We start from the raw sequence: 16,867 nt of genomic DNA on the forward strand, positions 1-16,867 counted from the left end.
GCAAAAAAAGTGACTTTTAGGCACTTCTGCCCCTGTCTGAGGCTGGTGCAGGTGTTCCAATGGTGGGAGAGGGTGGCTGGTGATGTGATGTGAGTCCAAGGAGGGTGGGGAGACCCCTCATGAGTTGGTGGAGCAAGCTGTGCAAGGAATGAGTGAGAGTGTTCAAAAAGGGCTCTGGTAATCGTTTACAGCAACCCTGTAAACGATTACCCGAGAGAAATTGGGAATTTGTACAGAAAGTCCAACACAGGTCATCAGTCAGGTGAACACAGGTCACCAGTCAGGTGAACACAGGTCACCATTCGAAAAAAAACTGACTTTTATGGTAATCTGCACCTGTCTGAGGCTTGTGCAGGTGTTCCAGTGGTGGGAGAGGGTGCATGGTGATGTGATGTGAGTCTAAGGAGGGTGGGGAGACCCCTCATGTGTTGGAGGACCAAGCTTTGCAGGGAATGAGTGAGAGTGCTGAAAAAAGGGGCTGGTAATCGTTTACAGCACCCCTGTAAACGATTACCCGAGACAAATTGGCAATTTGTACAGAAAGTCCAACACAGGTACTCAGTCAGATAAACACAGGTCACCATTGGCAAAAAAAGTGACTTTTAGGCACTTATGCACCTGTCTTAGGCTGGTGCAGGTGTTCCAATGGTGGGAGAGGGTGGCTGGTGATGTGATGTGAGTCCAAGGAGGGTGGGGAGACCCCTCATGAGTTGGTGGAGCAAGCTGTGCAAGGAATGAGTGAGAGTGTTCAAAAAGGGCTCTGGTAATCGTTTAAAGCACCCCTGTAAACGATTACCCGAGAGAAATTTGGAATTTGTACAGAAAGTCCAACACAGGTCATCAGTCAGGTGAACACAGGTCACCATTCGAAAAAAAACTGACTTTTATGGTAATCTGCACCTGTCTGAGGCTTGTGCAGGTGTTCCAGTGGTGGGAGAGGGTGCATGGTGATGTCATGTGAGGCCAAGGAGGGTGGGGAGACCCCTCGTGAGTTGGAGGAGCAAGGTGTGCAAGGAATGAGTGAGACTGCTGAAAAAAGGGGCTGGTAATCGTTTACAGGACCCCTGTAAACGATTACCCGAGACAAATTGGAAATTTGTACAGAAAGTCCAACACAGGTACTCAGTCAGGTGAACACAGGTCACCATTGCACAAAAAACTGACTTTTATGCTAATCTGCACGTGTCTGAGGCTTGTGCAGGTGTTCCAGTGGTGGGAGAGGGTGGATGGTGATGTGATGTGAGTCCAAGGAGGGTGGGGAGACCCCTCATGAGTTGGAGGACCAAGCTGTGCAGGGAATGAGTGAGAGTGCTGGAAAAAGGGGCTGGTAATCGTTTACAGGACCCTTGTAAACGATTACCCGACAGAAATTGCCAATTTGTACAGAAAGTCCTACACAGGTACTCAGTCAGGTCAACACAGGTCACCATTGGACAAAAGAGTGACTTTTAGGCACTTCTGCAACTGTCTGAGGCTTGTGCAGGTGTTCCAGTTGTGGGAGAGGGTGCATGGTGATGTCATGTGAGGCCAAGGAGGGTGGGGAGACCCCTCATGAGTTGGAGGAGCAAGGTGTGCAAGGAATGAGTGAGAGTGCTGGAAAAATGGGCTGGTAATCGTTGACCGTTCCCCTGTAAACGATTACCCGAGACAAATTGGCAATTTGTACAGAAAGTCCAACACAGGTACTCAGTGAGGTGAACAGGGGTCACCATTCGAAAAAAAACTGCCTTTTAGTTTTACAGACAACTGCAGTGTTATTAAGTGGTATTGGTTAGTGTTATTGGTTAGTATTAAGTGGTATTGGTTACTGACTTTTACTCACAACTGCCATGGTATTAAGTGTATCATAAATTGAACATTACATAATAAATGTGGAGAATTGAGGAACCATTTTGAAACTAAACAACCTCATTTTATTAAATACTTGAAATGATCAAAGCAGGAACTGGAGTACATAGTTCTTTAAAATGCAGTAAAGAAAGCCTAAACAAGGAATTTTAAGTCTGAGGATTGTTTGCAGAAGCACTTGGCAAGTGTTGCAGTTGTTCTTCAATGTTCCCAACGCGCGATTGCAACGCATCAAACCTTGTACTGATGACCATGTCCATGTTTCCAAATCTTGTTTCAAGGGCATCAAAGCGAGTTTCAAAGGCATCAAATCTTGTACCAACAAAGGTTTGAAGTTGTTCTATGCGGTTGATTACATTATCTAGTGTTGTAGATGAACTGCCTTGTTCATCATCTTGTCCTTGATTCTGGTGACCTTCTTGTAAGGGGGGATGGGGGGCGTTGCCTTTGGGAACCCATTCTCCTTCATCATTTTGCATATAACCAAATGATGCTACAACTTCACAACCAATTCTTTGCTTGAACTTCAGTTCTGAAATGGGGTAACTTTCAGTTGGCACTTGAAAGTGTTCCATGAAGATGGTTATCAAATGTGGATACGGCAACTTGCGTTCCCTTAATGCTTTTTCATCTTATATCTAATAAGATGTCCCCAGTTAATTTGAATGGAATTGAACAATGCCCATAGCAGCATAATATCCTCTTCGGATGCCTGACCAATATTGGTTGCACGAGGAATTAATACTCTAGTGAGAACGTATGAAGTATCCTTGGTGAACCTTCATTTGCCCCGCAGTATTCTAGATGTATGGCCATCATCTCTACACACTAGTTGCCTTGCAGTGACAGAATCGTATTGTTCTTTTCCACTCATCTGCAACTTTGGCCTTCGTAACAAACACCATCACATGGGAGATTAGTCAGTTTTTGAAAAAGATTAGGGCTCACCCTAATTTTGACCCCTCTAACCTCGCTTCGAATAAACCCCCGTATCCGATATTGACATGTTTGCTATAGAACACTTGACTAATTGTGGGTGGTAATGTCTTCTTAAACACACAAATTCAGTCAGCCCAGCTTCGTGTAATATGTCATAGAATTGAAAATTTTTTCCTTCAAAGTATTGTCCTCTACATACGAACTCTTCCAAATTCCCGATTTACGAAATGTTTGGGCATATTTCTCTGTTGCTCATCCGACGAGAAGAGATCATTGGTAGGCGTAGGAGGGGATGACGATGGTGATGGGGTTGGACTCCGGCGACGGCGACGTCCACCACCGGAAGAAGATGCCTTTTGTTCTTCGTTCCACGATCAGCCATTGTATTTCGTTAGGGTTTTGCACTGAGAGAAGACAGTTTTCGAACGAATTTGAGGAAGGATGTGTTTTGTGCCGTTATGACCACGATTGCAAGTATAGACGTTATGCAGTAGTTTTGGTTTAATTAACTGAACACAGTACGGGGGAGGACGAGCGTCCTAAGCGAGGGAGGACGAGCGAGAGGGGCAACAAGGAGTGAGGACGAGCGTCTTGAGCGACCAGAGCAAGGACGAACGTTCTGAGCGAGCGGGGCAAGAAGAGAAGGACGACGTCTGAGCGAGTGGGAGGCCGAGCGAGAGGGGCAACAAGGAGTGAGGACGAGCGTCCTGAGCGAGCAGAGCGAGGACGAACGTTCTGACGAGCGGGGCAAACGAACAGAAAGGACGAGCGTCATGAACGAACAGCAGGACGAGCGTCTGAGCAAGTGGAGCGGAACGAGGTCGAGGACGAGCGTCCTAAGTGAGGACGACCGTCCTGAACAAATGGATGCGACTGGCAAGCGTAAGACAGGCGGGAAATTCAAGGGACGTTCAGCAGAGTATTTCAGTAATAAATATAGTGAATAAGGATAGAAAGATTCTTTCCACATAATGATAATAAAGGAGGCACCTAGGGCTTAGGGTATGTTTTTGATTAGTGAGTATTGTAAGAGAGGTTATGCTCTCGTGTGACTGAAGGAGACCCTGCTCCCAGTCATTGGTTGTGTATCGTGATACCCAAAGTTGCAGTAATAAAGACTTTTTATTCAGTTAAGTACCTTTGTCAGTCGTGAGAGGCAACTTACGTGGTCAGGCACGTAACAGGAACACCTGCACTTTACTCAGACAGTTGCAGAAGTGCCTAAAAGACACTTTTTTTTCCAATGGTGACCTGTGTTCACCTGACTGAGTACCTGTGTTGGACTTTCTGTACAAATTTCCAATTTGTCTCGGGTAATCGTTTATAGGGGTCCTGTAAACGATTACCAGCCCCTTTTTTCAGCAGTCTCACTCATTCCCTGCACAGCTTGGTCCTCCAACTCATGAGGGGTCTCCCCACCCTCCTTGGACTCACATCACATCACCATCCACCCTCTCCCACCACTGGAACACCTGCACAAGCCTCAGACAGGTGCAGATTAGCATAAAAGTCAGTTTTTTGTCTAATGGTGACCTGTGTTCACCTGACTGAGTACATGTGTTGGACTTTCTGTACAAATTGCCAATTTGTCTCGGGTAATCGTTTACGGGGTTCCTGTAAACGATTACCAGCCCCTTTTTCCAGCACTCTCACTCATTCCTTGCACAGCTTGCTCCTCCAACTCATGAGGGGTCTCCCCACCCTCCTTGGACTCACATCACATCACCATCCACCCTCTCCCACCACTGGAACACCTGCACAAGCCTCAGACAGGTGCAGATTACCATAAAAGTCAGTTTTTTTTCGAATGGTGACCTGTGTTCACCTGACTGATGACCTGTGTTGGACTTTCTGTACAAATTCCCAATTTCTCTCGGGTAATCGTTTACCGGGGTGCTGTAAACGATTACCAGAGCCCTTTTTGAACACTCTCACTCATTCCTTGCACAGGTTGCTCCACCAACTCATGAGGGGTCTCCCCACCCTCCTTGGCCTCACATGACATCACCATGCACCCTCTCCCACCACTGGAACACCTGCACAAGCCTCAGACAGGTGCAGATTAGCATAAAAGTCAGTTTTTTGTCCAATGGTGACCTGTGTTCACTTGACTGAGTACCTGTGTTGGACTTTCTGTACAAATTGCCAATTTGTCTCGGGTAATCGTTTACAGGGGTCCTGTAAACGATTACCAGCCCCTTTTTTCAGCAGTCTCACTCATTCCTTGCACAGGTTGCTCCACCAACTCATGAGGGGTCTCCCCACCCTCCTTGGACTCACATCACATCACCAGCCACCCTCTCCCACCATTGGAACACCTGCACCAGCCTCAGACAGGTGTAGAAGTGCCTTAAAGTCACTTTTTTTGCCAATGGTGACCTGTGTTCACCGGACTGAGTACCTGTGTTGGACTTTCTGTACAAATTGCCAATTTGTCTCGGGTAATCGTTTACAGGGGTCCTGTAAACGATTACCAGCCCCTTTTTTCAGCAGTCTCACTCATTCCTTGCACAGGTTGCTCCACCAACTCATGAGGGGTCTCCCCACCCTCCTTGGACTCACATCACATCACCACCCACCCTCTCCCACCACTGGAACACCTGCACAAGCCTCAGACAGTTGCAGAAGTGCCTAAAAGTCACTTTTTTGTCCAATGGTGACCTGTGTTGACCTTACTGAGTACCTGTGTAGGACTTTCTGTACAAATTGGCAATTTCTCTCGGGTAATCGTTTACAGGGGTCCTGTAAACGATTACCAGAGCTTTTTTTCACCAGTCTCACTCATTCCTTGCACTACTTCGTCCCCCTACTCATCACGGGTAACTCCACGCTTCTTGCGTTCACATCAATCACCAACACCCATCTCCCCACTCAGAAATTGATCAAATCCTTCGCATTAATTACCATTAATTTTAGTGAAAATGCTCTCGTACTTTTCAAATTTTTATTATAATGCTGCGTTCATTTTTCAATCACTAATTTTGTCATTATAACAAACACAAACGCAAAGTAAAAACAATTCATTTCGAAATCCAACCACTATTCTTATTACAAACACATACTGTACATTGTCAAATAACATTAGGTACATATTTCAACATCTTATACATGTCAAAATTGTCAAATAACATTAGGTACATATTTGAACATCTTATACATGTCAAAATTTGATAATTTCTAAGCAATCCTAGACAATGCCGTATAGATATAGGGCTTCCATTCTGCTAGTGTTCTCGTTGTCCAGGATCCAGTCACACACATATTTCTTTCTGATCCCAAGCAGCTCCTCCTGAAACCAACATTTTCCACATTAGAAACCAGGACATACAAGAATATTATCAAACACACAGTTCCAACTTACAGTTGTATATTCAGGCATGCTTTTCCCGTTGTATTTTTCATCTCCATCCCAGATTTCCATTGCTTTCAACATTATTACTCCACAATCATGTCTGAAATAATATACCCACAACATCAGATTACTTTTGCCCATATACATCACAATATAATCCGGCACTACAGTTCAAGAAACTTACAAGTTTGGTTGGGATGGGATATTTGCTTGTTTAACTGTCAAAGGAGCAATACTACCTTCCGGTATATTCATCAGGATGCAAAAAAACCGTGCCATATTTTCAGCCTACCAGTTAACAAAAACAATAAATACTTAAACAATGCAGGTCATAATCACACGGTAATCAACAATGAAAGATGTCGAATCTTACAACGGCTGCGTCTATCCTTTTGCGGTCTCTGATCCCCTTCCCCAATGAATCGATCACAAAAATCTCCATTGACCTCAACTTCACTGAATAACACCACCAATGATCATCGTGGACAAATGGCAGAAACAACTACAAAAAATATAAACAATTTCAGTAACACATTTACAACCAAAAGTCGACAAGATTTGGAAATTCAAGGTTACTCACAAAGTCCGCCGTGGGTAATTCTTCAAGTCCAAAATGATCGGAACGCAAATAAGTGTTATAGTTATGAAGCGTGAATACATGGCGATTCTGTGGACGTTTCCTATAATCTGTAAGAATATGGTGCTGTGGACAATTTCAAAATCATCAATAAAAATTCGATCATAAATACTTTCTTCAATCATAAATATGAGACAATATCAAATTTTATTTACCGAGTATAACGGACTAAAATGAAACCTCTTAACAACACCGCACAACCTTTTCTCAAAGTACATAAAGACCGTACAAGCAAAGAACACCACCTACACAATAAAAAATTTTCACATTACTAAAATAAACTATAACATGAAACACAACCAAATGTGACAATACTAACCATGTTATCAACGTATTTCATTGGGGCCAAAGTGTAAATTGAAGTGGTGCTCAAGCTTTGGCCAATTATCTCGCTTACAACCCTAAACATACAAATATTAGTCAATGACAAACAATACATATTCCTCAACCACAACTACAATTCATACCACATACCTGTGTACATTCATCTCTCTGATGCTGACTGCTGTATACAATTGGTTTACATCAACAGTGCTTGGATCACCAACAAAACTCCGCAATGGGGGTATAGCCAATGGAACGACCTCCGGTTCTCCTTCATCAGCATCATCTTCTATTTCAATAAAATTAATGTTACGAACAGTTTCATCATCCCCTCTTACTTCGGCATGTGCACCTAGGGGGTCATCAACTTCATTTCCATCACCTTCTTCTTCTCCCCCAACTTCAGCATTCTCCTCACCTCCAACTCCATGTCCATCACCTTCTTGTTCTCCCCCAACTTCAGCATTATCCTCACCTCCAACTCCACCCCCAACCTCTTCATCAGTGGCACATGGGAAGAAGATTGGAGTTTGATAAATTTCAAATAGCTCCCTAGTCAAAACTCCAATCTTGGCATTCAATGCTCTGATATGTTCGTTATTTTTCCTCAATCTCTCCTCCGCACCTGCTTCCCATGCCCCGTCATCAGAGCTTTCGTCTTCATCATCGTCTTTGTCAACCTTGGATCCTTCACCCAAGGATCCTTCGTCATCCAAGTTGAAAGCTGCACGGATTTCCGGCCTATGACGATCTTCATTTCGTATATACCACTCCATATTTAACTGCACCAAAAGCACACAACAAATTCAGACAAAATACACAATCCATTTTAACATACAAAATAACGAAAAACAAAACACTTACATCTCCGGTCATAAAAATATTTTCAATTTTTTCGGTCCTTGATTTAAACGGGAACCATCTCATTATGCGGGGGAAAAACCGGTGCGAAGGATGACCATGCAAAGAAAGTCTCTCAACCGCCCAAGCCTAAAACATCATAAAATTATTTCATCAAACATAATTCACAATGTTCTGCACTACATCAAAATAGTGAACTACATATCATATTACCTGCAACACTGCCACATTGCCACTGAGAGTGACTGACTGGGGGATACCTGCTCCCATAATTTTCTTCTTACATTTATTTAAATTCTCTACAATGTGTTTATGTACACCGGTGCACCAATCATATACACACAAACGGTCTAAGTCATCTAACACTCCAAAAGGCATGTTACAAACATGCCTTGATTTCCTAGGGAAATAGAAAACAACTAAACAAACTAATATATATAACCTACACACTACATCGACTTCAATGTTTTTATCATCAACAATGACATTAAACATGTCTGTCAAGTCCTTCAAACTGATGGTTTTTGATTTGAACATTTCACCAACCAATCCACAAACTACTTCATCAAAGGGAATCTCTAAACCACCTATTTCTAAACCTAAGCTCATCAACACATCAACAACTCTAAAGGGCACCAAGTTTTGACTAACTCTGAAACTGTTATCATTTCCAACCCACCTGCTAACCATAACCTTCAATAATTTTAAATTCACCTCCACAGGGTTATTAATATTCAAACACCACATAAATGGTGTCATACTAATCCGATCCACATGACACTGTCGGAGTAAACGATTCATTTCAATAATGATCGATGAATCCATCGAGATAAGAAGTCGCCACTACAAAAAAAAAAAAAATTTATTACTAACTACAATCCGTAAGATAATTAAATAATATATAAACAAAAAATTTAATTTTTTTCTTACACTTGCTTTTTTCCCTTCCATTGCAACGGCCCTAAGAAGACAACATTCCACACTCAGTTATATCATTCAACTTAATGAAAACCAAAAACACAGAGTAAAACACAATGTCAGGGCTCGCCCATTTTTACTTACACTAAAATGTAAGGGTTGAACGCTGTGGGTAGGGTAAAGATGGAACACACAGCCACAGAGATCCTCCAAGGTTTCAACGCACGTTTTGAAGAAGGAGGAGAGAAGGAAACCGAGGATGGAAGCTTCGAAGACGGAAAGAGAACGAAGGCTTCAACCAACGAGAAGACGGACGACACAGCGACAGAGAAGACGGACGACAGAGAAGGCTTGAACGAAGAGAGAAGGCTTGAACGAACGAGATGAAGCAAGGCTTGAACTTTCGCACCCTAAACCGCCAAACCCAAATGTTAAAAATTTTAGGATAGCGATATTCCGACAACGCCAATTTGACAAAAATTTGACAACGCCACGTGTCAAGTTTTAATTGGTCGAATTTGAATGCTTTTTTTAAATTTAAAATCTGATTTGAAATGGGTTGAAGTTTGGATTCCGAAACTGCCCTCTTCGTTTTCGAACTCTATCTTCTCTCCTTATCACTGTCTTCTCTGTCCATTTTGGGATTTTAATTTCATTTCAACTTCTCTCTTCATAGCAGTGTTCTCCTTCCTCCTTTTTTAGGGTTTCATTTTGTTTTGAAGATCTCTCTCGTGCTTCCCTGTCACCATTGTTTTCGTTTGAATGTTTGTGGACATTGGGTTTGTTTATTTGAGTTGTAGATTATGCTTGTCTCGTTCGGTGTGGATTTGTCTCGTTCGGTGTCTCTATGGACATTGAGTTTCTTTCTTTGAGTTAGAGATTACCCTTGTCTCGTTCGGTGTCGATTTGGTGGAAGTTGTTACCTTTTTGGTGCAATGGGTTCGTCCGGTGACAATGGTTGTTCGAACAAGGTATGAACTTTTTCGTGTCTCCGTATTCGTATTTTGGGGAGGGGATTTTGGTGTTGCATGTGTTGGTAATTTTTTTGGTGTGTGTAGCTTTTGGGTTGTGACTTACGTTGGTTATTTGTACCAAAAAACACTTTTTTTTTGCAGCTGTTTGTTCGTCACTCATTGAAAACGAAACGTATTGCTTCTTTGAATGACATTTTGAGTGAGGAGCAGAAGTCCATAATCTCCAAGACTCACTTTCGATGGTTTTTAGAATTACATGGTAATATTAAGATTGGAAGGAATATTCTGAGCGATTTACTGATTAGATGGGATGATGAGAGAGGTGGTTTTAGTTTTAGAGATAAATTTGTTGAATTCAAGGAAATAGATGTCAGCTTAAGCCTAGGGTTGGGTTTGGTTGGTGACCAGATTAAATTGAATGAAAACAAACTCAGTGAAAGTCATTGTCGCAAGTACTTTGGTGATGGAAAATATGAATTGGATTTGGTCTATGAGTTTATTTTGAAGCAACACAAAAAGTTGCCTTCAATAGATGTTTGTAGGTTGTACATTTTGGTAGCAATTAGTGAAGTACTGTTTCCTAATCGCAGCAGAACAATATTCCCAGTTTTGTTTGAAATTGTTGATAGAATCAGTGATCTGGGAACTTTTTGTTGGGCTCGTATAGTGTACCATTATCTACTTAGCAGTCTGTGCAAAGCTTGTACAACGTGGAATAGAGGAAAAGGTGCAACCACTGTTTATGTGGATGGTTGTGTATACGTGTTCCAGGTAAATTTGTTCCATGGATTGTTTTCTGTTTGTGAATTGTGATGACTAATTATGACGTCTATGATGTATTTCAGGTATGGTTTTGTGATCGTTTCATTCCTTCCAATGTTTGTGTACATAAATATCCAAGATTTTTGCATTGGATGAATATAAATGTTGGTGACAAGTTCATTAAACGTGCAATGGAGACGGGTGTGGTATGTACTTTATCATTTTATTACATTTGTTTGAATGAATGTTTTATGTAATGGTAATTGTGATGTAATTGCAGATGCTTGATGATTATGGTGCATCAAGGACAGAAAACATTGAAACATGTGTCAAACCATCAGTTAATTCGTTGTTGTCATCCTTTTTAGAAGTTCTTGTTCGAACGCCAAAACCACACCTTTTCCCGTAATTGGAATAAAATTTCTTTGCTTCTTCCATTGTGTCAAAACACATGTTTACAGTAGGAACCAAGTCATTACAATTGTGATCATCGTCAATGGTTTGTCCAACCACACTCACGTTGTTGGTATAAGTGGCCATCAAAATAATTTATTCCCTGCAAACATTGGTTAATGAATACAATTGCAAATAATATAGCAGTTTTGTGGACACAGGGCATAAACAAACTTATTACACTACAGACATCAGTAACAGTGTTAATGAAGTGTGTGATGTTGTTTTATTTAACTCAGACGTGTTATATACATCGTTATGTAAGAAAGACCACCAATGACGAGGGTTTCCCCTACTGAAAAGGACCACTTCAATCTATTTTAAAGGACGTTATAACCATGTATACTTACAGACAACGTGATGGAAGAAATTTACTTCGTCTTTAATGATCTTGTTGTGCTTCTTACCAACCTCGAAACAATGCCTTTAATGTGTAGTTTAACAAAGATCGAAGACAGACAAATGAAAGTGGAGTTCCTAATGGGAAGAAAAAGCACCAGTAATGCACATGGTAGGGATTCGGGTTGGATAATTTAATGCAAAGTACATGATGGAGCAGAAGTTATGCACAAGGTAGGAATTATAGTGTTTAAGGAAGAAGCATTTAATGCATTGTCATAGAGTACGTAGCAGGTGGCAAGACATGGAGTGTTGCAGTCACATCCCATTTCCCCACATTAAATGCAACTCTGATTAATTAAGATAAATGATTACCAATTGCATGGGAGAGCGGGAAAAGGTATGCACCACACTACTTCATTATGCCTCTTCAAAGTCACATCAACATTAAATGATAATGAATAAATCTTTTTCAATAAATTAATGTAATTAAAAAAAAGGAAAACAAAATAATTTTTTCCTGTTTATAAAAGACCGTACTTAGATGGAGCCCATAAGTGGGGAGCAACTCAGTAATAACAGGGGACCAGGCACGAAATTACGGTACACGTCAATAGTAATCGATTACAGATACGCTGTAATCGATTACAGAAGCCCAATACTGTCTTCCCACCCCTGCCTTACCCAGTTCCTTCATGCTGTGTCAACGAAGGCAGAGTAGTTAGTTCCAGACCATAAGTGGGGAGCAACTCAGTAATAACAGGGGACCAGCCACGAACTTTCGGTACACGTCAAGAGTAATCGATTACAGATAAGCTGTAATCGATTACAGAAGCCCAATACTGCCTTCCCACCCCTGCCTTACCCAGTTCCTTAATGCTGTGTCAACGAAGGCACAGTAGTTAGTTCCAGACCATAAGTGGGGAGCGACTCAGTAATAACAGGGGACTAGCCACGAACTTTCGGTACACGTCAACAGTAATCGCTTACATATAAGCTGTAATCGATTACAGAAGCCCAATACTGCCTTCCCACCCCTGCCTTACCCAGTTCCTTCATGCTGTGTCAACGAAGGCACAGTAGTTAGTTCCAGACCATAAGTGGGGAGCGACTCAGTAATAACAGGGGACCAGCCACGAACTTTCGGTACACGTCAACAGTAATCGCTTACAGATAAGCTGTAATCGATTACAGAAGCCCAATACTGCCTTCCCACCCCTGCCTTACCCAGTTCCTTAATGCTGTGTCAACGAAGGCACAGTAGTTAGTTCCAGACCATAAGTGGGGAGCGACTCAGTAATAACAGGGGACCAGCCACGAACTTTCGGTACACGTCAACAGTAATCGCTTACAGATAAGCTGTAATCGATTACAGAAGCCCAATACTGCCTTCCCACCCCTGCCTTACCCAGTTCCTTAATGCTGTGTCAACGAAGGCAGAGTAGTTAGTTCCAGACCATAAGTGGGGAGCGACTCAGTAATAACAGGGGACCAGCCACGAACTTTCGGTACACGTCAATAGTAATCGATTACAGATACGCTGTAATCGATTACAGAAGCCCAACACTGTCTTCCCACCCCTGCCTTACCCAGTTCCTTCATGCTGTGTCAACGAAGGCAGAGTAGTTAGTTCCAGACCATAAGTGGGGAGCGACTCAGTAATAACAGGGGACCAGCCACGAACTTTCGGTACACGTCAATAGTAATCGATTACAGATAAGCTGTAATCGATTACAGAATCCCAATACTGCCTTCCCACCCCTGCCTTACCCATGTTCCTTCATGCTGTGTCAACGAAGGCAGAGTAGTTAGGTCCACCCCATACGTGGGGAGCGACTCAGTAATAAGAGGGGACCAGCCACGAACTTTCGGTACACGTGCATAGTAATTGATGAGTGCATATTTATGCCCACATTTATGTTTGAAAATTAAAATTTTGATGGGATAATTGTGTTTAAATGGTTTATTTTAAGTGAATTTGTGATGATTGGAATTATTGGCTTTGGAAAATAAAGAGACGTAAAAAGTGAGTTTTAATGCATAAATTATTCTTGGATTTTCTAATGTTTATTTGTGCAGCTGAGAATATAAGTTTTATTGGTCCAAATGGCAATTCAAGGCCCAAAGTCAGATTTTATTTGGAAAATTCAGAAGGGGCTAAAGTGCAGATAGAGGAAATTTCAGGGTATTTGTGCAATTTTGGAAAGTCAGAAAATCTAAAAGATAAAATTCAGTTGTTGAATTTAATTTGGGAATATCAATAGAAAATATCTTCCAAATAATTTTATCATTATCTAAATCTTTTAGTTATTTGGAAGATATAGGATATAAGATAATTAAGTTAATATCTATCAAATATTCTTTGAAACTGATTTAATCTAATGAATATTTGAAAGATATAATATATCAACAGAAAATATCTTATCAACAAACTATTCAAAGTCCAAGCCCAATCAAGCCTATATAAAGAGACCCAAGGGAGGCAGAAAAGGGGACTTCACTTCATACATTCATTCTCTCTCATACTCCTCTCACTTTTCTTTCATCTTGTATTCAACTCCATTCATGGAGAGCTAAGCATTTTAGGGCTAATTCTGCTGTAATTCCATTATGGATTCTGAGGTTAGATTGAGTTAATGCAATTGTTTATTTTGATTATTGATTTAAGTTGTTTTCTCTATGTCTTTCATCTCTCTACCAAATTAAAAGCAAAGATTTTTCCATCATAATGTGTTTGAATCTACATGCATATTGATTATATGAGTTCTAGGGTTTCTAGGTTTAATTGAGAATCTACTTTGATTTAATTTAGAAACTTTCATATGATTAAATGGTTTTTACTTTCAATTAAGAATGTACTTTGATTGATTAGTAATAATTTCAACTATAATCAATTGAGAATTTACTTTGATTGATTAGCTTTTAATTTGGTTAGGAGATTTAAGAATAGACATGATTAAACACAATAGAATTTGATTGAGAATGTACTTTGGTTGAATTTATTGTGAATAATCTAGAAAGGTTTTGCATTTGATTGAGAATTTACTTTGGTTAAATGCATGATCGCCCTCAAATTAATTAAGAATGTACTTTAATTAATTTGAAACTTAAACAATAATCAATTGAACAATTATCCGTGAATAACCGATGATGAATCTATCTTGGAAAAGCAGTGGAATTAGCCTATTTAATCATAACTGTTTTTAAGTTTATTATTTGTTCTTTAAACATTCTCCAAACATCATTTTTATTCATAAGCATTGCATAGCATAAGAGTCAGATATTCAAAAGCAATTCCGTGTTCGTTGGGAGACGACTCAGGGTTACTTTAGCCCTATCTACCTTCTTGAATACTACTTGGCAATACTGAAGTTGCCTTGAAAAGTAGTATTAATTTGATAGCTTCAACGACAGCCTATCAAATTTGGCGCCGTTGCCGGGGAACACGGTTAGTATTTTAAATATTTTGATTCTTATTTTATTTTATTTTATTTTTTATTTTTATTTTTTTTTATCTTTATTTTTTTTTTTTAACACACATACATTTAATTTAATTTGAGTTATTTTGTAGCGTTTAGTCATTCTTATTTTAGGAAAAATCTTTGTTCTTGTTTTTATTAAGAATTTCTTTTGAGAAATACTTGAGGCTAGTTTGAATACACTCTGGCTAGGAAAGACTTGGTACTTAAGTTGTCCAGTGTGACGCACCTCTCTTTCCTGGGAGTGGATCCAACAAGTCTCTCTTATCTCTTATTTGAAATCTTTCTCTAAAGCAAGAACAAAAGAAAAAGAGAAGTCAAGAGAAACAACATCAAGCAGATTACGTAGTGCATGACCAGAGCTAACCCGGGAGAATTTTATCAAATTAACCCGGAAGTTGAAAGGAATTTGCGTAAGCTGCGGAAAAGATTGAAATTTGGGTGTTCTACTGAGGGAACACTTCTACATCTGAAGTTATTCCACCTTCATTATCTCCAATCACAAACATACCATCCAATCCTTTACCTGATCCTAACCCAAACAATATGGCACAAAGAACCATCAGACAATTAGCCACCTCCCACAATACAGCTATCCGAAGTAACATTGAATATCCTAATGAGGAGTGGGAGCTGAGACCTGACCTGTTAAATGCCTTACCAAAGTTCAATGGGTTATCAAGGGAGAATCCACACAAGCACTTGAGACAATTTCACATGTTGTGTGAAAACTTTAGATCTCCCAGGATCACAATAGAGAGCCTTAAAATGAGAGCTTTTCCTTTTACTCTTCAAGGCGCAGCTCAAGATTGGTGGTATTATCTCTCTGCACGGATTACAAATTGGGAAACTATTGAAAGACTCTTTCTTGAGAAGTATTTTCCTGCATCCAGATTATCAGCTATCCGCAGAGAAATTCAAGATATAAGACAGAGAGATAGAGAGAATCTTAGTGAATATTGGGAAAGATTCAAGAAATTATGTTCTTCATGCCCTCAACTCCAAATGGAAGATTTTATTCTAAGCTTTTATGAAGGCTTAAGTCCTACTGATAGGTCATGGGCAGATGCTGCAAGTGGAGGATCTTTCTTAGACAGGTCACCAGAAGATGGTATAGATCTAATAGAACGGAAGGCAGTAGACAATCAACAGTATGGCACAAGAGAAAATTCAGTGACTTTGCTGAAGGGAGTGCATGAAATTGAAAATGGTGCAGTTGATGGGAAGAGATAGATGAAAGATTAAATAAGCTAGAAAGCAAACTTGACGAGATTGCAAATTTGTTTAAAACCTCAACTCCACAAATTGCTAAGAAGTGTGGAATTTGCATTTCAACTAACCATTATACTGATGAATGTCCTAGCTTGGTGGAGACCACTGTGGAAAACCCATCTCAAGCTTTTGCTGCAAACATGATTGGAGGAAATAGACCATACCAGAATTATCATGATTCATCCTCCAATAGATATCAGCAGAACAGACAACCTTATGTTCCACCTCAACAAAGGCAGCAATCTCAGCCTGAAATGTCACTACAAGATTTCATGAAAACAATACTTGAGCAAAATTCAGAAATCAAGAAATCAATTGTAGATTTGACTCAGAGGGTGGAAAAATTAGAGGCTAAGGAATCAAACAAACTACCTGCACAAACAGTGATCAACCCGCAAAATGTAAGTGCTATTACTTTGAGAACGGGTAAGCAAGTAGAAAGCTCTGAAGGAGTCCAAGAGGATGAAGATAAGGAGAAAGAAGGAGCACAAATTGATGACAATGGAGGACCGAGTGAACCATCACCTGAGACTACCATTGATAAATCCAGGTTAGTATCTTCTAACTCTTCTTCTAAAAATTCTTCTTCATCTTATTCTCCACCTCCTCCATATCCAAATCGGTTGAAGCCGAGAAACAAAAAAATGGAGGAATTAGATCAAGAGATCTTAAATACTTTCAAAAAGGTGGAGATCAATATTCCCTTGCT

The 16,867-nt window shown here is 40.4% G+C and overlaps 1 protein-coding gene and 1 long non-coding RNA gene across 2 annotated transcripts; one reads left to right on the top strand and one right to left on the bottom strand.

Annotated features, from left to right (window-relative positions):
• Positions 1-5,974: 5,974 nt before the first annotated feature.
• On the bottom strand, positions 5,975-8,456 carry LOC148196522 (uncharacterized). The gene is made up of 10 exons (XM_088094064.1): positions 8,175-8,456; positions 7,965-8,090; positions 7,251-7,882; positions 7,096-7,177; positions 6,932-7,021; positions 6,720-6,842; positions 6,513-6,641; positions 6,324-6,427; positions 6,149-6,239; positions 5,975-6,076 (listed from the first exon to the last, which is right to left on the bottom strand). Exons 1-10 carry the CDS (start codon positions 8,454-8,456, stop codon positions 5,975-5,977), a joined length of 1,761 nt encoding a protein of 586 aa, XP_087950190.1.
• A 2,106-nt stretch (positions 8,457-10,562) lies between these two features.
• LOC148196523 (uncharacterized) lies at positions 10,563-10,931 on the top strand. Its single transcript, XR_015780761.1, has 3 exons — positions 10,563-10,624; positions 10,699-10,821; positions 10,896-10,931. It is a non-coding gene; the product is annotated as an uncharacterized LOC148196523 (long non-coding RNA).
• Positions 10,932-16,867: the final 5,936 nt, after the last annotated feature.

The sequence above is a fragment of the Vigna umbellata genome, chromosome 7 (genome assembly GCF_029865625.1).
Source record: "Vigna umbellata cultivar VRB3 chromosome 7, Vumbellata_1.0, whole genome shotgun sequence".
Classification (NCBI taxonomy): Eukaryota; Viridiplantae; Streptophyta; class Magnoliopsida; order Fabales; family Fabaceae; genus Vigna; species Vigna umbellata.

What these genes read in the sequence shown, in the direction of transcription:
- LOC148196522 (XM_088094064.1), bottom strand. Translation starts at nt 8,456, where the DNA reads ATGTTTAATGTCATTGTTGATGATAAAAACATTGAAGTCGATGTAGTG. An exon ending in TGAAATACGTTGATAACATG is followed by an intron (nt 7,022 to 7,095) that starts GTTAGTATTGTC and finishes TTTATTGTGTAG; the next exon opens with GTGGTGTTCTTTGCTTGTAC. An exon ending in ATTTTAGTCCGTTATACTCG is followed by an intron (nt 6,843 to 6,931) that starts GTAAATAAAATT and finishes AATTGTCCACAG; the next exon opens with CACCATATTCTTACAGATTA.